Source organism: Ambystoma mexicanum, chromosome 3p (assembly GCF_040938575.1).
Source record: "Ambystoma mexicanum isolate Mex_15411 chromosome 3p, UKY_AmexF1_1, whole genome shotgun sequence".
Taxonomy (NCBI): Eukaryota; Metazoa; Chordata; class Amphibia; order Caudata; family Ambystomatidae; genus Ambystoma; species Ambystoma mexicanum.
Window position 1 is genome coordinate 738,330,048 of NC_090925.1, and position 27,323 is coordinate 738,357,370.

Sequence of the window (27,323 nt, forward strand, 5' to 3'; positions counted from 1 at the left end):
CTGGAGTGTACTCTCAGTACTTCCTTGTCAAGAAGAAGACGGGCGGTTGTTGGCCCATTCTGGACCTTCGCTGTCTGAACAAGTATATCATATCCCAGAAGTTTTGGATGGTCACCCTTGAGCATGTTCTAGGACAACTGGAACATGGGTACTTCCCGCCATCGCTGGACTTCGAGGATGCCTACTTTCACATCCCCATTCACAGGGGAAGCCGCAATATTCTGCGTTTCGTGGTTCAAGGGATCACTATAATTTCAAGGACCTCCCCTTCGGATTGAAGTCGGCGCCAAGGGTTTTCACCAAGTGCCTGGCACCAGTGAAGGTGCAGCTGCGTCTAAGGTGTATCCACGTTTACCCCTACCTGGGCGACTGGCTCATCCGAGCGAAATCTAGGACATCGCTGTCGCACACATGGCAGAATCCATCCAGCTGCTGTCAAAGCTGGAGTTCTCGGTGAACTATGCAAAGTCTTGCTTGGTGCCATCGCAAGACGCACTGTTTCTGGGGTCTCGGCTCGACACGGTGTCATGCCTGGCGTCTCTGTCGGAGTAGAGGACAGCAGCCATCCTGGGCAAGGTGCAACGGCTGTTGACCCTGAAGATCGCAAGGGTGGGGTCCATCAAGTCCCTTCTCTGCATGATGTCATGCATATACCTCATTCGACTGTGCAGGCTGCGGATGCAACAAGAATTCCTCGACACCTATTGGATCCAGGTATCTGGAAGCTTTGAGGACAAGATCTCACTTGACGAGACTTTCCGTCGAATGATACGGTGGTGGGGTGTCCGCACGCATCTGTTGGCGGGCTCAGACTTCCAGACCCCACCTCACCAGGAGACGGTCACGACTGATGCCTCCCTGGAAGGATGGGGAGCGCACACCGGAATTCTCCATGCAAGAGGCCTGTGGCTACCCCACAATGTTCTACATCCGGGAGCAGGGGGAGTACCAGATCCCCAGCACTTTCCAGAGAGGCGCAGGACCTATGGCACTGGCCCGTTGCCCAGGGGATGTTTCTTGTCCCGTTTAATCTGGCAGGAGTGAAGAACATCATCGCTGATTCCCTCAGCGGGGAATTGCACTTGTGCCACGAGTGGGAGCTTCGGCAGGACTAAGTGGATCTTCTGTTCCATCGATTGGGCAATCCCTACACTGATCTGTTTGCGACGGTGACGAACACCAAGTGGTCGAGGTTTGCCAGCAGGTTTCCCCAGCAGGGGAGCATGGGGGATGCATTCTCATTCACCTGGGATTGCCTGTTCTCTATGCATCCCCCCCCCCGTTGTTGCTGCTGCGACTCATCAATCAATTCAGATGGTCCCGGTGCAGGATGATCCTCGTCGCACCGGCGTGGCAGAGACAGATATGGTACCCGGACCTTCTGGACTTGTCAGTGTCCCCTCCAGTCAAGCTTCTGCCGGTCACAGATCTTCTCGCCAGGGAAGGAGGCGCGATCCTGCATCGCGAACCAGGGTCGCTGAACCTGCAGGCCTGGCTCCTGCAGCGCTAGAGTTTGGAGGATACGGTATCCTGGTGGACTGCAAGGAGGTACTTGCCAAGGCCAGGGATTGGTCTATGCTCAAATGCTACAGACATAAGGGGAAGAGGTTCGCATTCTGGTGCCGTGCACAGAAGATCAAACCTCTACAGATTACGGCTCCACAGGTGCTGCCGTATTTGCCATCGCTGGCCAAAGCAGGGCTGGCGCATGCTTCCATCAAGGTTCATCTGGCGGCTATCTCCTGCTTGACGGTCGTTGCTGTGGTCACACCGCCTGGTCAAGGAGTTCGTCAAAGGAATTTTCTGTTTGTTCCCGCCAGTGAAGGCTCTGGCCCCGGTGTGGGAGCTCAGTGTGGTGCTGACTAGGCTCATGGGTCCACCGTTCGAGCCTATGCATTCAGCGCCACTGAAATTCTTATTGTGGAAGACAGCGTTTCTTGTGGCCATCACTTCCATAGGAACAGTGGCAGAGATCCAGGGCCTCTCTTGTAAACCACCGTACCTAACATTTCACGAGACGATGGTAGTGCTACGGACGCACCCATCCTTCATGCACATGGTGCCGTTGGACTTTCATCTCAACGAGCTCTTGGTGTTAACAGTTTTCTTCCATCGCCTTTGTCAGCGGGTGAGAGGGCTTTGCACTCGCTGGATGTTTCTAGAGCACTGAAGTTATACGTGGACCGCACAGAGTTTTCGGAAGACGTCACAGCTGTTTGTGAACTTTAGCCCTGCGAACCAAGGGGAGGCCCTCTCCAAGGCTTCCATTTCCAGGTGGCTCTCCGGCTGCATCACCCATTGACAACGGTTGGCAAACGGGCCGGTGTGTGGCTGTCGGAGCCCTTCAACCAGGGCGATCGCTGCAACTACGGCGTGCCTGTCTGATGTGCCCCTGCAGGACATCTGCAGGGCTGCTACATGGAGGTCGACGCACACCTTCATGAGATTCTACTGCGTCGACCGGGATTCCTGGGCGGAGTCCAGAGTCGGCCAAGCAGTGCTGCGCAACCTGTTTGCTTGAAGGTGAGGCGGTAAGAGATGCTTAATGTTGAGATACTTAATGTTGAGCCTTGCCACCTCCCGTGGTTGTGCATGTGTGTACTGCTATGTATTCTTTATTCATGAGCATGTGAATCCATGCCAGACCTCATGCTGGAGAAGGAATAAGTTACTTACCTGTAACTGTTCTCCAGCATGGGTCTGTTATGGATTCACACGCGACCCCTCCTGCCTACCCTATGAGGCTCTTCTCTTGATCCTACTGCCACTTTACGTGCTACCAAATCTGAAGATGGCTGCCAGAGGAGGGGCTTTCGTAGAGGGCAGTCATTGGCTGGGGGCAGTATGACCCAAAGACCAGTGATTAGTTGTTAGGAGAAAGACAGTTCAGAAGTGAAACTGACTTTTTTCTTTACCGAGGATTCCCAGCCTGACAATGGGGAATATTCATGAGCATGTGAATCCATGCCAGACCCATGCTGAAGAACAACGGTTACAGGTAAGTAACTTGTTCCTTTCCCCATAGTACTCTGTCGTGCATGGAATCTTTTTTAATCTCCATTGTCTTGTGATGGACAGGGAATACCTGCTGAGTTACCTCGTGTACTCTGCCAGCCTGCCTGTAGTCTTATTTAGCACAGGCTGCCTTCTTTTTGCCACAGAGGATTCTGCTGTTTACCGTGCATTGAGAAAAGCTACCTACCCTTTAACACTTTTGCAAATATATTCAGCTAAATAATTATCTGTGCCTTTATATTTAAATCCTACCTAACTTCATTTAGTGACCCCACCCACCACCCTGGACTCTTGTAGTGCTTAGAAAACAGTTAACAGAAGTCTTGTCTAATTCTAAAGTGCTTGGGAATGTAGAAAAGCACTAGGCTCCTTCCCAGCATTCCCCCCTTTAGTTACTTCTACAGTTAAAAACTCATCCCCACCTGACATATCTACAACCCCTGAAATATTAGTTTTTAAGTTTCGCTGTTTATTGCATGGCAAGGTGTTTTAGATTCCCCCAATTGATACCATCATCCTTGTACCATTAGGGACTATAGGAACACATCATCGTAGACCCCATTGGCACGTGAAGAAGAGAACCAAGAAGAACACGATCACAGGAACCAGTATTTTTACTGCAGCCTCCAGCCATGACGAGACCCCCTTCAAAGGCAAGGGATAGCCAATCTGTATTCTGATCTCCAGCTTCTTTCTTCATTTGAACACCTAGATTGTGCACCGCTTTGATGACGTGCGATAGTGACCCATCCTCCGCATCATCCGGGGGTAGAAAAGTGCAGCAGCTGCTTAAAGATTAAAAAGAAAGTCTGAGCTAAAAAGAGCAGTTTGGAAGAGTCTTTTGAGACAGTTTGATATCTTCTTTCTTCGCCGCCATTGAAATTGTCCTTTGTCTGCCAGCATACCAAATTCTTTTGTGATATGCTTGCGTCTTTCTGCTTCTCTAGGTGCTAGAGTGGCTGTTGGCACCTCGACAGGCATTTCTTCTTCCAGGATTAATCGTAGCACTGAATGCAGGGTGGCCATTGAACACTTGCCCCTCCAAGATGGCAGGAGGTGCAGGTAGGCTTGTCGGCCACAAACCCCTTAGTAATCCATCACCCCTGCTGTACCTTTCGTCATACCAGGGATCACTAGAGTGTGGTTGCACTGTGTTTTTGTGCCACTAGGAACTGTTCCTTCATTGAGTCTATGGCTCTATCTACTTACTCCTCCTTCTTCATTGTTGCAATCCGTGTCAGCCTTGTGATGTGTTGGGACAATATTTGTACATACACAGTTTCTATTTGGGATATTGCGTCTCCGCTGTAATCCATCAACACACCTGCCAGGCAAATCACTGTGGTTCCCTGCCATTTGTCATTGTCATTTGAGTAACCTCCCAAGGAGAAATATGGTCCTTGTCGACACTGGCGGTATTTGTATTTTGTGTTGCCATTGCATAACGCTGGGTCTAGAACAATGTTCTTCAACTGCACACTATGTGCCTGGAATGTGTCGTTTATCCCCTATAGTGCAAGATGTCTCAGGCCTTATGCCTCTGTAATTGGGAATGGATGTGGAACTAAAACCTTAGGAGCCCCTGATGTGTTCTGGATAGAAAGAGATGGAGAGAAGGAAGGAGGGGAGGAGGAGGGAGGGAGGAAGGGAGAGGGAGTGAGAAGCAGGGAGGGAGGGAGCGAGAAGGAGGGTGACCCTTTTTCCATCAGGGCGGACCGGCTCCTGGAAGAATTTTGAAAAATCAAATACAAATTGACAAAAGAAAAATCAAGAAAAAATGAAAAAAGAAAAAGCAGGCGCGTGCTACTGCACACCACCCTGGCATGGATCCTCAAATTTCTCTTCTTTGGCTATGCCCTTACTAAACTTTGCCTTGTCCCAGGTGCTCTTAGGACATCGAAGAGATGTTCCCAATATCTAACTCCTTCATACAGACGGCGATGGGAGAACAGAACACCACTTCAGATGGATCTTCAAACCTGGGCTGATCATTTCCCCAGATGGTAATGGTGCAGTTGTAATATGGGCAATGCTGTGTATGGAACTATGGTCTTGCTTTCTACCGGGGTGGTCACTAACTGATACATTTCCTTCACAGTACTGGGCCTAGGGGTAGCGCGTACTGCTGCCGCCCTAGCTGATACTTTGTTTCCCCATTACACAAATGAGTTGTCCCAAGTATAGTGTCACAGATTCCCCCCTTTCTCACCTGACTTCGATGATTGCTGGAATTCTTGGAAGGAGTCATCTTGGGTACGGATCGGGTTTTGTACAACCCAGAGCAAGCGTCTTCTGGTTCCAGCTTGCGTTCATCGTTCAATGTCCAGGGGTACTTGGAATCTCCAGGAAGTCCAGGAAACGAGGGAGGTGTAGTCGGAGGCAGTACACAGGATCCGGGAATCAAGGCAGAATAAGGAGGAAGGAAAGGTAGAGGGGGAATCGAGGGTCCGGGAACCAGGAAACAAGAGATTAGTTACAGCAAACGTCTAGCCACTACAAGCGGTAGCGTTGAGACGCGTGAGGGCGTGGTCTCTTTATAGAAGGTGCTACATCTGACGTGGAGGCTGGTGGAGAACGTTCCACGTTAGAGGGCCATGTTGGAAGTACTAAGGAGTGTAAGCCCCGTTGTGTCAGGGACCAGGAATTCCAAAAGGGACGCGTTCTATGGATCATGACAGCATGCCTCCTCCGAAAACCTGTTCCACCAGGTTTGCCTGGGTGTATGAGATGATACTTTCTGAGTAATCGGGGGGGGGGGGCTTATTCTGATTTGAGAACGGTTCCCAGGTGCGTTCACTAGGAGGATATCCTTTCCACTCAAGCCAGGTATTGAAGCTGACCCCGTTTATACCTGGAGTCGCATTTTCTTGATACTTCATATTCTAGTTGGTCGTCCACAACCACGAGGTTGAGTCTGAAGGACTTTCGGGAGGACTGGATGTAAGGTTTTAATAAAGAAGTGTGAAAAACTGGATGAATCTTCTTCCAGGAGTCTGGCAATTTGAGTCGGAAGGCCACTGGGTTTATGATTTCCTTTATGGAAAAGGGGCCATAGTTCCTGGGAGCCAATTTGTTTGGTCATATATGTCGAGGCAGTAGTTTCGAGGACAGCCTGACCTTATCACCCACTGCATAAGAAGGTCCTGGTCTTCTCTTGGAGTCCACATAGTGCTTGGCGTTGAGTTCAGGCCCTTTCAAAGTGTTCTTTGGCTTCCTTGTGTACGTTGATGAGAGTTTCAATCCAGGAGTCGACTGTTGGTACTGGTGTGGTATGTGGGAGAATGGAAGGTAGAACCGAAGGGTGGAATCCTTGGCTGCAAAAAAAAGGGCTGGTCTAGACCGCCGAGTGATCAGAATTGTTGTAGGTGAATTCAGCCACAGGTATTAAGTGACCAGTCGTCCTGTACCTTGGTGGCGAAACAATGAAGATATTGCTCCAGGGTCTGGTTCACACGTTCGGTAGACCCGTTAGTCTGTGGATGATAACCTCAAGAGAGGGCACGTTGGATTCCTAGTATACGGCATAAGTTTTTCCAGAATTGAGAGATGTATTGAGGTCCTCTGTCTGATATGATCTTGGAAGGGAGTCCATGAAGTCGAAATATGTGTTCCAGGAAGATGGCAGCGAGTTCTGAAGAAGATGGTAACTTGTACAATGGTGTAAAATGAGCCATAAGGGTGAATAAATCAATGGTGACCATGATAGTCGTGTAACCTCTGGAAGATGGTAATTCCACAATTAAGTCCCTAGCAATGAATTCCTAGGGCCTTGTCGGTAGCGTAGGTTGAAGTAGGAGACCCACCGGTCTCTTGTCATCATGCTTGTTTTGATTGCAGACTGCACAGGCTTGAATGTACAGTTGAACGTCAATTTTCATTTTTGTCCACCAGAATTGTCTTTGTATTAGACGGAGGGTGTTGGTGATGATAAGATGTCCTGAGTGAAGGGTATCGTGACAGAGGTTTATTATCCGTTGTTGTAGTTTCTCTGTGGGAATGACCAGGCCATTATCCTTGAACAGATACCCGTCCCTTGTTCTAAGATTCCATCGATTCTTCCCCGTAATGTCTTTCCAGATCTCAGAGGACTGGGTTTGCATCCGAATATCTTCCAGGAGGCTGATTGCTTGGGCTACAAAAATTGTGTGGGGAAACATCTTTGCAACGGACCGATCTTCAAGAGTTTCGTAGTCCCGACGTTGGGATAAGGCGTCAGTAATTATGTTCTGTGATCCGGGGACATGATGGATGTGGAACTGGTACTGGGCAAAGAAGGCCCAACGGGCTTGTCGACTATTCCTACATTCCAGAGATTGTAGAACATGAAGATTTCGATGGTCCGTACGGACCTGAACAGGTTTTTTTGCTCCCAGAAGTAGATGACGCCATTCTGTGAAGGCTTGGCGGATGGCGAACTGCTCCTTTTCCAAGACGGAATAATGAGTCTCGCCGAGAGTCAGGGTTTGTGAAAGATGAGCAATGGGATCTTCTAAATTGTCCTCGAATTCCTGCTTTAGCACTGCTCCTATGGCATAGTTAGAGGCATCCGTCTCCACTAGGAAAGGTCGAATAATATCAGGTTGAGCCAGGATGCGGGCTTGTGTAAACTCTGCTTTCAATCGTTGGAATGCTTTATCTTGGGCTGATGTCCAGAGAAAGGGAGTATCTTTCTTCAACAATGTAATGATCGGTTGGACTCTCTCAGAAAAGGAAGGTATGAATTTCTGGTAAATGTTGTCAAGACCCAGGAAGGATTGAATCTGTTTCACGGTAGTGGGAACAGGCCAAGATAGTATGGCCTTTACCTTTGAGTGTTCCATTCCAATTCCTTCTGGACTAAGGACAAATCCTAGATAGTTAACAATAGAGACATGATAAAGGCATTTCTCGGGTTTAGCTAGGAGCTTGTGTTCACGTAGCCGTTGTAAGACTACCTTAACATGTTCTTCATGCCTTACATGGTCCTTGGAGTATATCAAGATATTGTCCAGGTAAACTATGACTAAGAGGAACAGCATGTCGGAAAACACCCTGTCCATGAAACGTTGGAAGACCGCTGGGGCATTAGCGAGTCCGAAGGGCATGACCAGGTATTCAAAGTGGCCAAAGGGTGTTCTAAAGGCTGTTTTCGATTCGTCTCCTTCCCTAATATGGATCAGATGGTAGGCACCCCTGAGATCCAATTTCGTGAAAACTTCAGCTCCTCTCACCGCTTCCAGGATATCTGAGATCAAGGGCAATGGGTAGCAGTCCTTGAGGGTGCATTGATTTAACCCACGGTAATCAAGACAAGGCCTAAGCTCTTTAGTGTCTTTCTTGGGAACAAAAAAGAATGAAGCTCCAGCTGGAAATTTGGATGGTCGTATGGTACCATTTTCAAGGTTGGTATCCAAGTATTCTCGCAGGGCCCTCTTTTCTAGTTCGGATAAAATGAACATCCTTCCAAAAGGAAATTCCTGCTGAGGCTTCGGTATCAATAGTGGTCTTCAGGTCTGTGAGGGGGTAGGGCCTGAACTATGGCAGTTGAAAACACGTCAATGTAATCCTGATAGGCCCTAGGAACCTGGATGATATTTGAAACCATGAATCGGCCTTGCTGGTCTGTTGGCATGCTTTCGGAAGATGTCGACGAGGAATCCAGGAATAGACAGAGACATGCAATACTCTGAACCAAGAAACAAGGATCCTGCTGCCCAGTTGATGTATGGGTTGTGCTTCTGTAACCAGGGCATACCCAGTACGATTGGGTAATGAGCTGACTTTATGGTGTCAAATTTGATCACCTCTCGATGATGGTTTATCGAGAGTTGGATCTCTTTGGTCTGTAGGGTTATGGGTCCTGAGGAAAGAGGCCTTCCGTCGATAGCCTCCACAGTTTGCATGATGCCTCGAATTTCATATGGAATGTGGTGGTTAAAGACCCAAAATTGATCTATGAATATCCCCATGGCTCCACAATCCACCAAAGCCAAAATGGGGTAGGTCTCATTCTTGGATGGCGATAGAAAGGCCTGTAATATCACTAGATTGTTTTGTCCAGAAGAGTGCAAGGATTGATTAGATGTGGAGCAAACATCTCTCTCCCGAAGCCTTGCTCCATCTAGGATCGGGAGCTGGCGTTTCCCGAATGCGTGGAGGGGTTAGAGGATACTCTCTAACTAGATGTTTATCCAAGGCACAATACATACATAACCCCGTGTGGATCCTTCGCATCCTTTCTTGCGGGGAAATCGGTCCACGGAAAGCCCCTAGTTGCATGGGTTCTTGGTCATTTACAGAGGCAGGCGTAGGGTCAGACTTCGAGGAGATCTCTATGGGAGTTTTCTGGAAGGGCATCTTGGTTTTCTTCTTCTCTTCCTTCCTTTCCTGGATACGAAAGTCTATCTGCATAGCGAGATCCATAAGGGCCTGAAATGAACCTGGGCGAGCCACTCTGGTTAGTTCATCTTTGATGTCTTCGTTTAGCCCTCTACGAAAAAGAGTAAAGCATGCTTCTGAGGACCAATCCGCTTCTTTAGCCAATGGTTTAAAACATGTTACATACGTAAGCATGTCCTGGGAACCTTGTTGGAAATCAAGTAGACGTTCCTAGACCTGTTCTGGGCGGTCAAACATGGTCTTAAGAGCCTGTATAAATCCGTCTTAGTCATCCAGGAGGGCAACTCCAGAATTTACTAAAGGTGTGGCCCAGGTTAGTGCATTCCCGGAAAGGTGCGAAATTATAAAGCCCACCTTTGCCCTGGGGGTAGAAAAGTAGTAGGGCTTAAAGGTAAAGTGGACTAAACAGGATTCAAGGAATCCACAAAGGGCTTTTGCAGACCCATCGTATTTATCAACTATGCCGCCCAGTAGTACGCTTTCCTTTGTAGCAGAATCACGGGACAAAACTAATTGTTTTAATGCGGCATTCTCCGCTTTCAGATTCTGCACCCGGTCGTTAATTCTTGCATGCTGTGCATGAGATCCTGAACAGCCGCCTCCCTGTCCGTTTCGACTTCGGTCGTTTGGCGTCTCAATCTGTCCCAGATTTCCCCCTTTCTCACCTGACTTCGATGTTTGCTGGAATTCTTGGAAGGAGGAGTCTTGCGTACGGATCGGGTTTTGTACAACCCTGAGCGAGCGTCTTCTGGTTCCAGCGTGCGTTCAGCATTCAAGCTCCAGGGGTACTTGGAATCTCCAGGAAGTCCAGGAAACGAGGGAGGTGTAATCGGTACACAGGATCCGGGAATCAAGGCAGAATAAGGAGGAAGGAAAGGTAGAGGGGTAATCGAGGGTCCGGGAACCAGGAAACAAGAGATTAGTTACAGCGAACTACAGAGCACACGTCTAGCCACTACAAGTGTTAGCGTTGAGACGCGCGGGGCCACGGGGGGCGTGGTCTCTTTATAGAATGTGCTATGTCTGACGTGGAGGCCGTTGGAGAGCGTTCCACGTTAGACGTGCCATGTTGGAAGTACTAAGGAGTGTAAGCCCCGTTGTGTTAGGGACCAGGAATTCCAAAAGGGATGCGTTCTATGGATCATGACATATAGTCCCTCCTGTTGGCAGTATTGTAGCTTCTTTGTATCTGCCTTGTACCCTTTGAGAGCCAGCAATTACATTAATGCAACAGAATCCATCCTGTACTGATATTTATTTTCACTACACCTCAACCGTACTCTTACATCCCGTCCCCTTTCCTCCATACTGCATGGGCGTCCCTTCCAAGGGACGGGAGACAGAACCTTTTTCACCAGAAAAAAACGTCTTCCCCTTTAAATTTAGAGGCGTGCAGGGGTGCGGCCCAGGGAGCATGGGCTGCCCTGACTCTGCCCTCCGGCGCCACACCTCTGTCCCCTTTTCCACACCGACTGGAACAGGCTGAATTCACCTGCGCTCCTGGGTTTGACTTCGCCCATATAAAGGATACTTCTTCTCTTTGTCTTTTTATCATTCAAGTACTCGGTCCTCAGGCGCCACGCTCCTCCCTGGCGCATGCCAACTTCCACAGGGTACCGCAGGTGTCCCTCCTGCGACAGGCTCTTCCCAACTTCAGACCCCCACTCACTTTGCCTACGTTGCCTTGGCCCAGACGACGGTTGGCAAGCTTGTATAGCGTGTGGCTCACGGTCATCGAAAGCACTGAAGAACAGACTAGCCAGTTGAAGGGAACGCTTCCAGAAGTTGCCTCAAGAGGACCTCAAGAACTTCGTGAAACCCGCGCGGGAGGGACCATTTAGATGCTTGTACTAGCACGAGGCAGCTGCTTCTACCGGCCTTCGGGCCGAGGGATCCTTGGATCCTCCCGTGGTAGTGTTGAGGGACCAGAAGGCTCTTGTACTGAATTGTCATCTGAGGGGCTTTGCGCTTGTACCGACAATATGGCCGAGGGGCTGCCTAAACGCAGCTCTGCCGACCCACGTGTCGAGGGTGTCTCACCTACCGGGCCTAGGTCCAAGGAGCAGGGTCGGCCTTTTGTTCCACATGTAAGAGTCCTGGAGGAGGCTAGGCCCAGCAAGCCTTGCAACACGTGGCAGGCAACTCGACAACATGGCCGCTGCGCCAGACAGGATGCCTGCAGGCTTTGGCGCCTTATAAGTGTAATTAACCTAACATAACGGTGGCACCCCGTCCGACGCCATTCCAGGAGTTTGGCAAAGAACGAGTGTCAAGGTGGGACTGGCCTCAACCAGGTACGTGGCCTACAGCCTATCCTTCTTATGTGCAGGGCAGCTTCCCACTGCGTCCATACGGGCAGGGTATACAGCGGCTCCAGCAGGCCCCGGCTACCCTGTCAGTACCCCCTACCACCTCTCAGGCCAGTGAAGAGGGGTTCTTCAAGAGGTTCCTCGGGATCTTGAAGTCACCTCGGATGAGGGTTATCCTCAAGGACCCAATCAGGGAAGTCCTCTCGACTATGCTAGCGGCACCACAAGCGCCTCCGCCGGCGCTCCTGGCCCCGGTGCAGCTGCTGCCTCCGGCTCCCCAGCCGACTCCTCAGGAATTCTGTACCAGCCTTTGCCGCCTCCTCAGTTTCTGGCCGCGGTCCCTGTGCCCCAGCCTCCGGCTCCAGCTACGCCTCTACCTCTGCAGGATCCTCCTGATCCTCAGGATACGGATGAGGAGGAGGATCCGGAGATGCCATCCTCAGCCAGGGCCTTCCACGAACATCTTGCTGGGCTGGCAGAGTACCTTGGCCTACCCCAACCCGAGGTTGAGCAGCCGGCAGAATCTGACGTCCTCACACGACACCCCTCTGCCAAAATGCGGATTCCTCTGCAGACCAATGTCGTCTCCCTTGCCAAGAAGGGTTGGCTCAAGCCCCACTCGGTCCAGCCGGTCAATCGACGCCTGGACTCCAAGTACAGGCAGATGGAGGGGGAAGCACTCTAGCTCTCGGCCCATCATCAGCCACACTCCTCTTTGATTTCTGCGGCATCACTATACTCCAAGCCTCAGTCGTCCTCAGCCTCCTCCTCTGCGGGGCTGCTAGGCAAGGAGGAGAAGATCTTCGAGGCGTATGGGAAGAGACTCTATTCAAATGCGTCCTTGCATCTTCGTCCGGCCAACGGCGATGCCATGCTGGCTGCCGCTAACCAAAGGTTATGGCGGGAAATTGCGGATTTCCTCCCGGATCTCCCTACGCAGAGCCAATCACTTTTTAAGGCGGGGCTGGCTGAGGCCAAGCTGGTGGTGCAGGACCTCATGGTATTCACTGTGGCCCTTATTGACACACCTGGCCGTACCATCTGTATTGCCACGGACATGAGAAATGGTCAGCCTGGCTCCGGGCCACGAAATTCAACCCGGATGTCTAGGAACGCATATTAGAACTACTGTTGAGGGTCCTCTTCCACTCCACCATGGACGAAGAGCTGGACAAGAAGAAAAACAGCTCACAAACGGCCAAGTATTAATCCATCTTGACAAAGCCCACGCCCAAGTCGTATACCCAGTCACAACAGCGCTCTGACAGGGGGTGTAAGTATGGAGGGTTCAGTGTCTTCCAGGAACGGAGATCCAGGCAGCTGGACCGCTTGCCATCTCAGAACCGGCACAAGCAACAAAAAGGGGTCGGGGGAGTAAGGGCTTTTTCCAGTCCCCCTCCTCCGTGACAGCCTCCGAGGGAAGCAAGGCATGACATGCCCCTTCGGGTCCACGTGTCTCCGGTGGGGGGGCAGGCTTGCTCTCCATGCAAATTTCTGGCCCCAAAATTTTGCGGTCCCCTGGATCCTCTCCGTAGTATCGACGGGGTACCGCCTACCCATCCAAGCCTCGCCTCCCTCCTCCTCCTCTCCACTCCCTCAGGTTGGGACAGCAACTCTTATATCTGGTCGCTCGTAGAGAGCCAGGCAGTGGAGGAAGTCCCATCTTCACAGCGAGGCTTGGGCTTTTACTCCAGGATTTCCACCATTCATAAGAAAAACCAGGCGCGCCTGAGAGTTGTGCTGGACCCTACAACCCCTACAAAAATTCTAGATGGTTACGCCAGCTTTTATAAATGAGACATTGTGCAAGGGAGACTGGATGTGTTCCCTGGATCTGAAGGATGCGTACCTACACGTCCCATCGTTCTTTCCTACGGGTCAGGATCATGGGCTACCATTTCCAATACAAGGTCCTCTCTTTTGGCCTCATCTCGCCCCCCCCAGGGTCTTTACCAGGCTCATGAATACAGTGGCTGCCCTCCTCAGAGCGCAGGGCCTCCACATTTACCCATATCTCGACGACTGGCTCGTCAGCACTATATCTCCAGGCAAAGGTTATTAGAACACAAGAGATCACCAATATTCTTAAGCAGGGCAAATACTTCAAATCCTCTTAGAAGAGTCATGCAATTCAATAGGCTAAGTCAAAGTCAATATGCAAAAGTCTTTAATAGGATGAAGCACTTCAGGTAAGTAAATGGAAAAGTCTTTGCACAAGTTCTTAGGAGTCTTTGATAAAAAAAGAAGAATCAAATGTAAGGCCACAAGGTGATTAGACTTGTGAGTTGTAGAAGTTTCAAGCAAATCTACAGTAAAAGGTACGTTCTCTTAGACTTATTTTACCCACCCAGGCAGGCAGGTGAGCGTGTGTGCATGGTCCCCAGCCCCCATTTCCATCAGGGCGCTGTCTACCAGTGTGGGGACCCTCATGGGCTCCTTGGAAGCAGCGAGGCTTCCTGCTCTCTTGCCCTGCCTCCCGAGCCCTCCCCCATGCCCTTATTGGCCAGTTCCTGTCTTATCTTGGACCAGACCTGGGCAGCCCTCCTGCCCGGCAGCCCCTTCGGCGAAGGGCCCCAAGGCAAAGAGCGGCTCCTACATTGACGGCTCCAAGATGTGTCTGCAGGTGTCAGCAGGGGAAGCCAATGAAGCCAGCAGTCAACAGACACCGACAAAACTGTAAGTGTGGCATGGGTGGGGTGTAGAGCAATTACTCTACTCCAGAAAGCCCCAGCCACTCTAACTTTTACCTCTCCATAACCTAGACTGCGATAGATTTACACCATGCATTCTTAGAAAGATATGTTAGCACCAGCCTAAACCTATTCATGGCTGGACAGCAAATATCGCCTGCATTACAATGTTAACTAGTACCATACCTGGAGAGAACTATGGAGACTAGCCCGCGTCGCATCTAGATAGAAATGTGATTGTCAGCATATGCCACACTTAGATGGCATCCTCAAGTTTAGCCTATGTTGCATGTAGATATAATTGTAAATGTTAGCATGTGCCACACTTAGATGGAATCCTCAAGTTTAGCCATCGCCGCATGTATATAGAATTGTGAATGTTAGCATGTGCCACCCTTAGATGGGATTCTCAAGTTTGGCCTGCGTCGCATCTTGATGGGAATGTGATTGTTAGCATATGCCACACTTTAATTCTCAAGTTTAGCTTGCGTCGCATGTAGATAGAATTGTGAATGTTGGCATGTGCCGCACTTAGATGTCGTCCTCAACCTAGCATGCGTCGCATCTAGATAGAAATGTATTTCAATGATTGATATAAGACTCTCCTGCGAAGCCTGAACCAAACGTGCAATCATGAATCAATAATCAACCCACTAACAACTTCACTCCTCTGCATACACCCCTCAAACTCGAATCAAACACAAACACAAGCCTTAAAACCAACAAACCGCACAAACTTCACTACATTGCAACAACAAAACAAACCACACACAGTCTTGCACAACAGCACACGACGACTACCGGCTGTAAAACACCCCAAGCCCAGCCAACGGGCCCAGCCAACGGGCCCAGCCAACGGGCCCAGCCAACGGGCCCAGCCAACGGGCCCAGCCAACGGGCCCAGCCAACGGGCCCAGCCAACAGACCCACCGGGCTGAGGCTGCCAACAGCACATCACTGCAATCTTGCACTTTTCCAGCTCATTGCCACTAACTCACCCCCCCCCCCCCCCCCCATCTCCCTTTTTCAGAGCCGCCAGAGCGCCAGGGGACCACACCACTCCGGTGGTAATAGTGCGCGGTACAAATATGCGTTAACAATAACAGTACCTTGGCAAAGAAGGAATGATGCAGCTGAGGACTTCTGTTGCTGTGCAGCTCTGCAGATCTCACTGTTCCTGGGCCTCAGTCGCGGGGACAGGAGGCAGGACGTCGGTGGACTCCTGCAATACACTGGGACTGGCATAAACTGGCAACCGGCAACTTCACTTTCAGTGGTTGTGCGTTTCAGCTCCTTGCGACCACTGCAAATACCAACAATGCGGTTCCTGGCTGTTGGGGTGGGCTTTCCTCTGTTGAGGGGGCTCTGGCTTGGTCAGTCCTGCTTCTTGCGAGTCCGGAGGATCTTCCAAAAGCTGTAGGCCAGCTTAAAAGCAACGCACACAATCTGGTGTTCCTCTCCCTGGCTCTATGGTTTCCAGCAGCAACTCTGTGGAAATTCAACCAGCTATGAGATGGATGTCCAGGTGGCTTACTTTGGAGTTGATTGGTCCCACCAATTAAAAGGGAGAAGTCGTCCTTGCAGGGCTTCTCTGTCGATGCGAACTTGGCAAGTTGGCACTGCTGCAGGGCTTCACCGGGCAAACCAATGGTCCAGGAGTTGCAGCAGGTGTCCTCTTGAAGCTCTTCTTCGGTTCCTTCATCCAGTGGTGGACTCTGCCTTCCAAGCCAAAAGACTCACCTTTTATTCTGTTCTCTCCCATTCATTCCAGCCTAGCTGTCAGTCATCCAGCAGGGTGGCTGTCCTTGCCGGACAGTCAGCCAGCCAATCACTTCAGAGTGCATTCAGGTCTCCTAGGAGATTAAGCACAGGGAGTTTCGGGTACCTCCCTCACTTCCTGCCTACCCCAGACACTCTGGCGCCAGAGGCGGGTTTCACTTAGAAACCCTGCCAATGGCGAAATTAACAGAGAGACCAAACCTGGTTTGGCGTGCACCGAAAATCTAGAAGGGCCTTTGCGCAAAGAACTGGCGAAAAAAGAAGACCGGGGGCCATTTTATCAAAGATGGCTCTGCGCCATTTTGAAAAAGATGGCTCCCGCGGTTGCTTTACCGGAGCCACGAACGGTCGCGGTAAATGCAATTCACGGTAGTTCAAAACGAAAACCACTGCCACCAGCCATTCAGTGAGGAAAGGGTAACATAAAACATGTTACATAAGAAGCTAGACAAAGTTGCTGGGGGTTTCTAAGGTGGAGGGAATTGGCACATTTCTGAGAATTCTCCCTAACACTAATATTCCCTAATCTCCCTAATATTATTGGTGACTTAAGGCAATGTTAATTCTATTGTCGACGCGTCAATGGGGACTGAGGTGTGGCGCCACAGGGCGGAGTCAGGCCAGCGCCTGCTCTCTGAGCCGCACTCCAGCGTGCCTCTAAATTTAAAGGGGAGAAGATTTTTTCTGGTAAAAGGTTCTGTGTCCCGTCCCTTGGGAGGGATGCCCCATGCAGTATGGAAGAAAGGGGACTATGGACTACGAGTACGTTAGTCACTACGATGAGTAACTTATAATTACTTTCACCCTTACAATGCTGGATGCGCAGGAGCTGCTTTTATCTCGTGATTCTCAGATCTTCATTTTGAACTCTTTTGTACTGACAATTCCTTGTGAAGGCTGAAGAGCGAAATTCTGCAAGTGTGAATCTAAAAATCAAGGCATATCGATTTACTAGAAAATAATGCTGGAAATTTACCAATACTGTTCTCTGGGTTGAGTTTCTTAAATACCCTTCTCCTTCTTTTGCTCACCAGAATTAGCCTTGAGTAACTTCCGATTAGTTTACACTCAAAATGATAACGGTGGACAGGGGTGGAATGCCCGTTTAAAATTAATTTTGAATTGGTCAGAATTGTACATTTACCCAATTGATTTTTCTTTTTTTCTTTTGTCATTTTTACATATTTCTCAAATTTTAAAGATATGCGTCATTAGCAGTGGGCACAATTATAATATGTTTATGCTTAACATTTGTTTTAAAAACGACATTATTGAGTTTATTTCCATATATTTTGGGGAGTTTGCATTTGTAAATTTTAGTATTTGCATATTGCGTCTTGCTCTCTACGCATGACAACTTCTATACTAACTGCCAGTGCTAGCTTGTTTTCTTAAAATCCCTCTGTCCCTGGATATGGAAACCACACCTGCCCTTAATTTTCTGTAAGCTTATGACCATACCTTTTTTCTCTCCAGGAAACTGGGGTCCTCATCTTATCATTGTCCCCACCAGCGTTATGCTCAACTGGGAGATGGAGCTCAAACGTTGGTGTCCGAGTTTCAAGATTCTCACATACTATGGGTCTCAGAAGGAGCGCAAGCTGAAGAGGCAGGTATGGAATCCAACTTTTCACCCTTCAACTTGGTCTAAAAGAGGATACAATAGTGTCCATGTTGGAGCACACACACGGAGGAAAGGAGGAACACTTGCCAATATTACTGAAATAGGCAGATGGGTTGAATGTTATATCATGCACTTTTCACATGGGCCTACTTTAGGCTTGTTTAATCAGAAGGAAAATAATGCTTACTTCTCCAACATGGGGTCTGGCATGGATTCACGTGCTCATGAATATTCCCCTTCATGCAGGGAATCCTCAGTAAAAGAAAGTCATCACTTTCATTTACAAACTGTATTTCTCCTCTAAACCAATCACTGTCCTTGGGGTCCTACTGCCCCCAGCCATTCACAGTCCTCTCCCTAAGCACCCACTCTGGCAGCCATCTTCTGATTTTTACTGCACATTTCAGTGTTGGGAGCCCTCAAGTTTTGCTCCATGAGCTACTTCTAACTGTTTTCGTTTTTGGACGGAAAAAGTTTCTATTTTTGTTCCAAAAGAGCCTGTGTGCTCTTCTCTCCATCTGCCGACTGCAGGGCTCTGTCGGTGAATTTCATCGCCCCTTGTGGGCGAGGATTCGTTAAAGGCCAACGGGCCTACACCACACATCCGGCCATGACGGAGTAGAAGAAGGATCCCTCTTCAGGCCCTGCACCAAATGTGGGCTACATAATGTGTTTGTGGAGGACAAGCACCTCCAATGCCTCTGTCTTCATTTGGACCCAAAGACTATCTGAGATCTGCCTCGGCTGCTCCAAGAATAGAACGATGGATTGACATGGTAGACTGGCGGCTTGGCTGAATGCCAAGGCCTCTGCCCCGTGCTCGGAGCTGGGTCATACTTCACCCAGGACCGATGGGTCAGAGGAGCTGTCTTCTAAGTCCTTTGAGGGCACCTCCCCCGCGGGGGCCCAAGATAAGGCCAAGCACTTTGACCGGGGTCACCGCGCAAGCGGGTCACGTGATGGGCAGGGTGAGTTTGACATCACCATCTGCCTCTATTGCCAGCCATTGATCGAGCTCCTCCTCCAAGAGGTAGTCTCCCAAACCGGCCAAGCTGCGGCAGAGGCCAGAGAAGCCATGGATGGAGGAGAAGATGGCTGATCTGCCCAGGAAGGCCAATTCGTCTTAAGAGAGGTCATCGACGATAGTTGGTGGCGGCGGCTCTCACAACGGCACAAAGGGTTGACCCATAAGGGTAGCCCTCACAATGCAGAATGTGTCCCTGCCTCTGAGGCGGAAACTGTTGCAGTGACTTTAGCGAGGTCTGCTGGCACGCCCGAGAAGAGGTTGCTGTCTGAGCCCGGCTCTGACTTCTCTGGATGGAAAAAAGGTGGGCAAGGCAACGAGTTACCGGTCCAACCCCAGGCCGTGTCTTAGGTCATAGAAGTTTTGACCATGGAGATCGAGGACCTGGAGAGCTTACACACAGTCCACAAGGATGTGGAAGAGGACGACCGCTTGATGCCTAGTTCCCTGATCACGCCAGCTCAGCCGAAAGATATCTCTGGACACCCTGCACACTTTGATGTCTGAGATCCAGAAGAGGATGGCGCAGGCCCCGGTTCCTTCGGCCCCCGCCCCCTCCCCAGGGCTCCCATCAGCCTCTGACAAAGAGAAAGCATCACCCAATGCACCCGTTTCAGCCTCCACATCCGAGACTGGCGCTCTGCAAACCACCCCCCTCCCCCGGATGCAGGGATAAATATGGCCACAGCGGCAACATCGTCACAGCAGGTGGATCTCGGCAGCAGAGGGCCTCCCCACCGGATGAGGTTGGGTAGTTACATTGCATGGTCGCCCAAGCCTCTGTACTTTCCCACCTTTGGCTCGAGGAGATCAAGGAGGGTTTCCTGTAATAGAGAGACGCGAGGCCAAGAGCAAGACCATCGTGGCGGTACCCCCTTCTGCATGATGTGTGGGATGAGGGCCTGACCCTCTTGAAGAACCTTTTCCCGGCTCCGACCAAACGCGATAGCCTGGAGAAGTACCGGTTGTTGGAGTCTGCACCCAATTGCTTAATGTTGCAAGCATCACCGGACTCAGTGATTTCGGCGGCCTCGAGGAAATAGTCACCGAATCCTTCCTCATCGTCATTAGTCAGCAAGGGGAAGAAGATGGACACAATGGGAAGGAAGGTTGTTTACACCACAGCGTACACAATCAAGGTGGCCAACGCACTGGCCAGGTACGACAGAGATGTGGTACAAGCTGGACCTGATTCTGGAGTAACTTCCCGACAACAAGAGAATGGAGGCGATCAACCTCTTACAGAAAGGAGGGGTGGCTTCAGACCATCCCATCACAGTAAGGCACTGGACGTCGCTGACACCAGGTTCTGGCAGATGAGGAACAGTGTCTGCCTTTGTCGTCAAGGTTGGCTGAAGACCACAAATTTCCACCAGGAGGTCCAGGCGAGGGCACTGGACATGCCGTTCGACTGAGATAATCATTTTAGGAAGGTTGTTGACGAGTCCCTACAGGCCATCAATCCGGATTCAGAGACGGCCTGTTCCCTGGGCACGCTCCAGCAACACTGCTCATCCTTTTGCTCCTCCCGAGGGAAGTACAGCAGATTGGTGAAAGGTTTCTTCTTGTACCGCCAGCCTTCCAGGTCCCCGACCCAGGAGGCCGTTCCAAGGCCTACGGTGGAGTTGATCATCACTGCCGTCGTCCTCCAGGCAGGACTCCGGTGCCGGCCAGGATGTCGGGCCCCCCACCCGTGCACCCTGGTGGGAGGCCAACTGACGGGAGTTGTCAGCGAGTGGGAGAAGATCACCACCAACAAATGAGTGCTGGGCTCTTGCCCACAGACATACCATCTAGTTTCAGCATAGGTATCCGGGGATCTTCCTGTGTCTTGGTAGGAGCAGCACACCCCTCAACTCTTGGAGGAGGTACGGCCATGCTACGAAAGGGGCGATAGAGCCGGTTCCAGGACAACTCCGGGGCTCCGGAGTCTATTCCAGATAAGTTTTACTCAAAAAGAAAACCGGGGCCTGGCGGCCCTTTCTAGACCTGCAACGTCTCAACAAGTACCCGAAGTCCCAAAAATTCAGGATTTTCACGTTGCAGCATGTGCTAGGCCAAGTGGGAGATTCCTGGACTTCGCTGCCGCCCTGCTTATGACTTGCCAGGGGTCATGCCGCTGGAAAGCACTGGCCGTTGCCTTGGCTCTGACCGTGCATGTTGGCCGGCAGTGGCTTGTGCTGTCCCTCGTAAGCTTCTTTGATGGCGGAGACCATTCAAGGGGCTATGGAGGCCTGATACCCTGGTCTTGCTCTGCCGAAGGTGACAAAGAGTGCGTCCGACTTGCGGAAGCCCTTGGTCCTGTCCAAGTAGAATTTCAGGGCACGCCTTTCATCCAGGCATTGCAGAACTCTTGTGCCTCGTCTTTGGGCTCAGCAAAGAACGTAGGTAGCACAATTTCCTAGTTCAAATGGAATGCAGAAGGCATCTTGGGCAAGAATGCTGGCTGTGTCCGCAGGACTACTTTATCCCTGTGAAACGTAGTATATGGCTCTGAGGCGACCAACGCCTGGATTTCGCTGATTCTGCAAGCTGCGGTGAGGCCGTCTACCAAGGCCGTCTTAATGGTGACCAGTCTGATGTCCGCGGATGCCATTGGTTCAAATGGTTTGTGTGCCAGGGCGCCCATAACGATGTTGAGGTCCCACACGGGGTGTGGCCTCTTGATGGGCGGGTGGAGCCTGGCGAGTCCCGTCCAATGTTTCCTGACAATCGAGTTGGAAGAGGAAAAAATCTCCTCGTCCGAGTTTCTGTACGCCCCACTGGCTGCCAAGTAAGTGCAGCAAGTGTCCACCTGTACGCCTGAATGGGCGTGGTGCTCCGAGAAGGAGAGCACGTCGTCCAAGGTACATGCAAGGGGGTTGATACCCTTGGAGTCTGACCAGTGGCAGAACCTGGTCCACTTGCTCTTATACTGGTCCCTGGTAGACTTGCTCCTGGCGCTCTGTAGGATCTCTAGGTTAGCCTGGGAAAGGCTGAGGTGACCTAGCATGCCCTGTTCAGGAACCACGCGGTGAGGGCTAGTTTCTGTGGCGTGGGGTGGATGACCCTGCCCCCTCCCCCCTGCTGCGCCAGAAGATGTGCTGGGACCTTCAGGAGGAAAATATGCAGCTTCTCCGAGAGGCTGAACAGCTCTGAGAACCATGGCCTGGCCGGCCACCATGATGCTATTAGAATGACGCTGAGGTGGCGAGATTCCTTGATCTTGCCTATCACCCTGTGTATCAGTGGTGTGGGGGCGGAAAGCGTATGCTGTCATTCCGGCCCACGGAATCTGGAAGGCATTGCCTAGGGAGCCCGGACCTTGCCAGGAAGTGAACAGTTTCCACTTCCTTTTATCCCAGGAGGCAAAGAGGTCCATCTGGGGGTGTCCCCATTTGTAAAAGATTTCATGCAGTACTAGGTCGTTCAACTGCCACTAGTAGTTGTCCGCTCCTAATCTGCTGAGCCAGTCTGCCTCCAGGTTGGATTCCCCTAGCAGGTGGACAGCCGTGAGATAGATGTTGATCCCCCAAGGGCCAATTTCCACATGCTGACAGCCAGTCTGCACAGTGGGGGACGAGGGGGGGGGCTGATACCTCCCTGCTTGATGACTTAGAACATGTTGGTCAAGATGGCCTTCATTTCCAGCCAATTGATGTGGTACTCCTGCCGGGTCCAGGTGCCATGGACGCAGTGGTTGTCCAGGGTGGCCCCCCAGCTCTCGAGGGAGGAGTCCGTGGTGATGGTGACCTGTGGGATAGGTTGCCGGAAACGCTTGCCCATCCGCAGGTAGCAGTCCCTGGACCACCATGTGAGGTCCAGGTGAAGCGAAGGAGGAACTTTGATCATCTCTGACTGAGTGCCACGCTCCTGGTTCCAAGATGCTGCAAAGTGCAGCTGTATCCGCCTCATCATGAGTCTCATGTGAGAGATGGCCAAAAGGATTGCTGCCATGAGACTCAGTTGGTGTTGGTATCACAAGGCCAAGGTCACTTCTCTGTTGAGGAAGTTGCGCCGTGGCCCTCTTGATAGCCGTGATCTTGTCCTCCGAAGGAAAATCTTTCTCGGAACACATGTCACATATGAGGCCCAAGAAGGTTAGTCTCTGCGTAGGCTGCAGCAGCGACTTCTTGAGGTTGAGTAAAAACCCAGCTCGTGCAGTGTGTTCATGAGAGTGTAGGAAGTCTGGTGCACCGCTTCCGGAAATGTCACCCTGACGAGCCAGTTGTTGAGGTATGGGTAGATGTGGTGGCCCTGCGACCCGAGGGCCGCCACAGTATTCATTAGCCTGGTAAAGACCCTGGGTTCTGAGTTGAGGCCAAAAGGAAGCACCTTGTATTGGAAATGGTAGCCCATGATCCTGAATCGTAGAAAAGAACAATGAGGCTGCCAGATCGGGACGTGCAAATACGCACCCTTCAGATCCAGGGAACACAACCTGTCTCCCTTGCACAATGTCTCCATCAGAGCTGGCGTAACCATCTTGAATTTTTGTATAGGTACGGAGAGGTTGAGGGTGGAAAGGTCCAGCACAACTCTCAGGCCCGCCTAGTTCTTTTTCTGAATGGCGAAAATCCTGGAGTAAAAGTCCAAGCCTTGCCGGGAGGCAGGGACTTCCTCCCCTGCCTGGCTCTCCACAAGCAACCGTATCTCCGCCAAAAGAGTTGCTGTCCCAACCTGTGGGAGGGGAGGGGAAGAGGGAGGAGATGCTGGAATGGGGATGTGGTAGCCCGTGGATACTACAGAGGATCCAGGGGCCAGCAAAATTCTGGCTCCAAAAATGTGCATGGCGACCAAGCCTGCCCCTCACTGGAGACATGGTGACCCGGAGGGGCGTGTCATGCTTTCTTTCCCTCTGAGGCTGTTGAGGAGGGGGACTGGAAAAAGCCCTTACTCCCACCCCCTTCCCACCACCCCTTTTAGTTGCTTGCGCCGATGTTGCCGGCGCACGGTCAGGCTGCCTGGACCTCTGCTCTTGGAAGCTGCGGAACCATCCGTATGGACGCCCCTTGTCCGAGCGCTGCTGTGACTGGGTGTACGTTTTGGGCATGGTCTTTGTAAGGATGGATAAAGACTTTGCCGTTTGTGAGCTGTTTTTCTTTTTGTCCAGCTCCACATCCGTGGTGTAGTGGAAGAGGTCACCCACTTTGAACGGAAGGTCTAAGATGCGTTCCTGGACGTCTGGGTTGAATTTAGTCGCACAGAACCAGGCTGTTCTTCTCATGTCTGTGGCAATGAAGATGGCCCGGCAAGAGATGTCGATGTGGGACACGGTGGACTCCATGATGTCTTGAGCCACCATCTTGGCCTCTGCCAGTCCCGCTTTAAATCGTGATTGGCTCTGCGACAGAAGCTGTGGGAGGAAATCTGCAATTTCCCGCCAAAGCCTCTGGTTAACGGCTGCCAGCATGGCATCCGCGTTGGCTTGATGAAGATGCAGGGACGCGACTCGTTGGAATAGAGATTCACGTATGCCTCCAAGATCTTCTCCTCCTCCTCCTTTCCAATTCGCGCCGGAGTAAGAGGCTGAGGACAAATGCAGCTTGGAGTATAGTGATGCTGCAGCGATCACCGAAGAGTGCGGCTGAGGGTGGGCCGATGGCAAGAGTGTATCCGCCTGTACTCTGTGTCCTGGCGTGATTGACCGGCTGGACCGAGTGGGGCTTGCACCAGCAATTTTTGGTCAAGGCGACCACGTCCTTCTGCATCGGGATTCCCGTTCTTGCTGTGGGACGCAGCGTGAGGACTTCTGCGTCGACCCCCTCTGCTGGTTGCTCAACCTCTGGTTGAGGAAGGCCCAAGTACTCTGCCAGCCCAGCAAGATGTTTGTGGAAGGCCTTGGGTGACGACTGGGTGTCGGTCATCCTCCTCCTCCTCCTCATCTGTGGCTACCTGAGGGTCCGGTTGGTCTGGCACCAGTGGAGGGGTGCTTGGAGCCGAAGGCTGGGGAGTGGAGACCAGAGCTGTAGGCTGCAGTGGAAGCTGGAACGGAACAGTCTGCATGATCGGCTGGGGGGGGGGGGGGACGGAGCGGGCGGCCGAGCGGCGCCGGGGCCAGCGGCGCCGGGGCCATTGGAGGAAGCACGTTACTGATGGCGTCCCTAAGGATGTCCCCCATCCAAATAGATTTCATGAGGCCAAGGAACTTTTAAAAAAAAATCTGTCCTCGCATGCCGGAGTGGTAGGCAATATTGACGGGGTAATGGGCGGCTGCTGGAGCCGTTGCATGCCCTATTCATACGGACTCAGCGGAAACCTGCCCTGTGCAAATGAAGGGTAGGCTGTAGGCCGCATACTTGGTTGACACCAGTCCCACCTAGAGACACGTTCCTCCACCGGCCATTTTGTCGAGCTTCCTTCCACGTGACTGCGTCGTGTTGCTAGTCTCACTGGGCCCACCCCAACCCACCCAGGACTCTTGAGTGTGGATCATGGGGCCTACCCTGTTCCTCAGGCCAAGACCTGGTAGGCGTTTCGCCCTCGGCGGATCTGTCGGTAGAATTTCCTATAGGCGCCCCCTTGGAAATGTGCCGGTACTAAGACGTGGCCCCTCGGGTGAACACCCGGTAAAAGAACCTCCGGTCCCTCAGCACTGTCACCGTGAGGATCTACTGACACTGCAGCCTGTCGGCCTGTAGCAGATATAGCCTCGGTACTCGTGCTGGTATGAGGATCTGAGCGGTCCCTCCCGTGTGGGCGAGTCCTAGGGAAGGAGTCTCCCTTATGTTGTGCGCTGGAAGAGCGGCCCCACCTTGGGCTTTGATTGATGAAAGACTAAGTCCTTTAGGTCCTTTGGAGGTGATCTCTGGAAGTGCTCCCTCCACCTGGCTGATCGGTTCTTCAGAGACCTTGAGGAGAGCGCGTTGCACACGGTACAAGCTTGCCAGCCGTGGTCTGGGCCAAGGCAATGTAGGCAGAGAATTACATGGCCGAAGCTAAACCCAGGAGCGCTGGTGAATTTGGCCCGTTCCCATCGATGCGGAAAAGGGGACTGAAGTGTGGCACCGGAGGGCGGAGTCAGGGCAGCGCATGCTCCCAGGGCTGCACCTCTGCACGCCTCTAAATTTAAAGGGGAAGGTGGTTTTTTCCTGGTGAAAAAGGTTCTGTCTCCCGTCCCTTGGAAGGGACCACGATGCAGTATGGAGGAAAGCGGACTGGATGCAAGAGTAGGTGCAAGTCTTCCAAAATAACGAGAAGCCTGACACACCCGTAGGGGACGAGAGTAAAGGTGGGATAAGTGCAAAAAGGGTACCCAAGGACTGTGGTAGAGACATTAATGCCACTAGCCACCAGGGAAGGAGCGAAGACCGTAAACCACCTAAAGAGTGAAACAAAGCAGCTTTTCCGTGGCAGTACTTTGCAAGATAGAGCCAAGTCTGTCTGGGCGATTTAGAAGAAGAATATGAGTCTGGGTCTTGCATGTAAAACCAGGGAAACTTGAATATTGTTTCTTCGGGACCAGACTTTTCAGGAGAGTGAACCAAGTGACCCAAAGGACAAGTGAGCAGAGAAATCATGGGAAGGGAATCATTTCCCCTAGCATTGTGAACAGTGAACCTAAATGTATGACAAAGGCTATGGGAAGGGATTTATTCCTTCTGGGGCTGTGAACTGTGAAACAAAGCTTGAGAGACCAGGTGGGGGGGTCATTACATCTGGTGTGGTGAATTATCAGCGCAAAGCCAGAAGGGAGACATTCTCCTGGTAACTGCAGCCACGAGGATCAAACCAGTGATCCAGGGGAAGGGAGTCCTTCCCTGTGGGATACAAAACAGTGAACCTTCTGACGCAGAGTGTTAAGAGGATTTGCAACCCTTTTGTTTGTTTTGAAGTACTTAAACCAGGGGAAGGGTGTCATTCCCCCTGGTAAGGAACTTGAAACCAGAACTGTGCCACTCGGTGCAGGAGGAGGGAGTCATCCTCAACCAAGAATTTTGGTATGACTGCTTCGTTTAGTTATAAGTTGAAGGGACACAGACATGGTCATTTTGGCACATTACGGTTACTAAGATATCCTGACAGACCCATTAGCATTTTAGTTGAGGCAGAAAACCCCTCATAGATATAGGGAAGGTTTAAGTTGCTTACCTATAACTATTGGTCTCCAGCACGGGTCTGGCATTGATTGACATGCTCATGAATATTCCCTGTCAGGCTGGGAATCCTCAGTAAAAGAAAACAATGTTTCATTTTCATTTCTAAACTATTTCTACTCTAAACCAGTCACTGTTTTCTGAGTCATACTGCCCCCACCCATTGACGGTTGACTCCCTAAGCCCTTCCTCTAGCAGCCATCTTCAGATTTGGTAAGCACGTAAAGTGGGCAGTATGTCCAAGAAGAGCCGCAGAGGGGCCGGAGGGAGGGTTCACATGTGAATCAATGCCAGAAATAGGCTGGAGAACAATAGTTACAGGTAAGTAACTTGTTCCTTCTCCAGCATGGGGTCTGGCATTGATTCACATGCTCATGAATAACGAATACATAGCAGTACAAAATTACACAGCCACGGGAGGTGGCAAGG

General features: G+C 51.2%; 1 protein-coding gene across 1 annotated transcript in view; it reads left to right on the top strand.

The window, feature by feature from the left end:
* SRCAP (Snf2 related CREBBP activator protein) overlaps window positions 1-27,323 on the top strand; it is a 2,075,623-nt gene that overhangs the window by 1,054,451 nt on the left and 993,849 nt on the right. Inside the window, exon 13 of the mRNA XM_069651627.1 lies at window positions 17,648-17,784. Coding sequence (XP_069507728.1) covers window positions 17,648-17,784 — 137 coding nt within the window. The remainder of the gene's footprint in view (window positions 1-17,647; window positions 17,785-27,323) is intronic.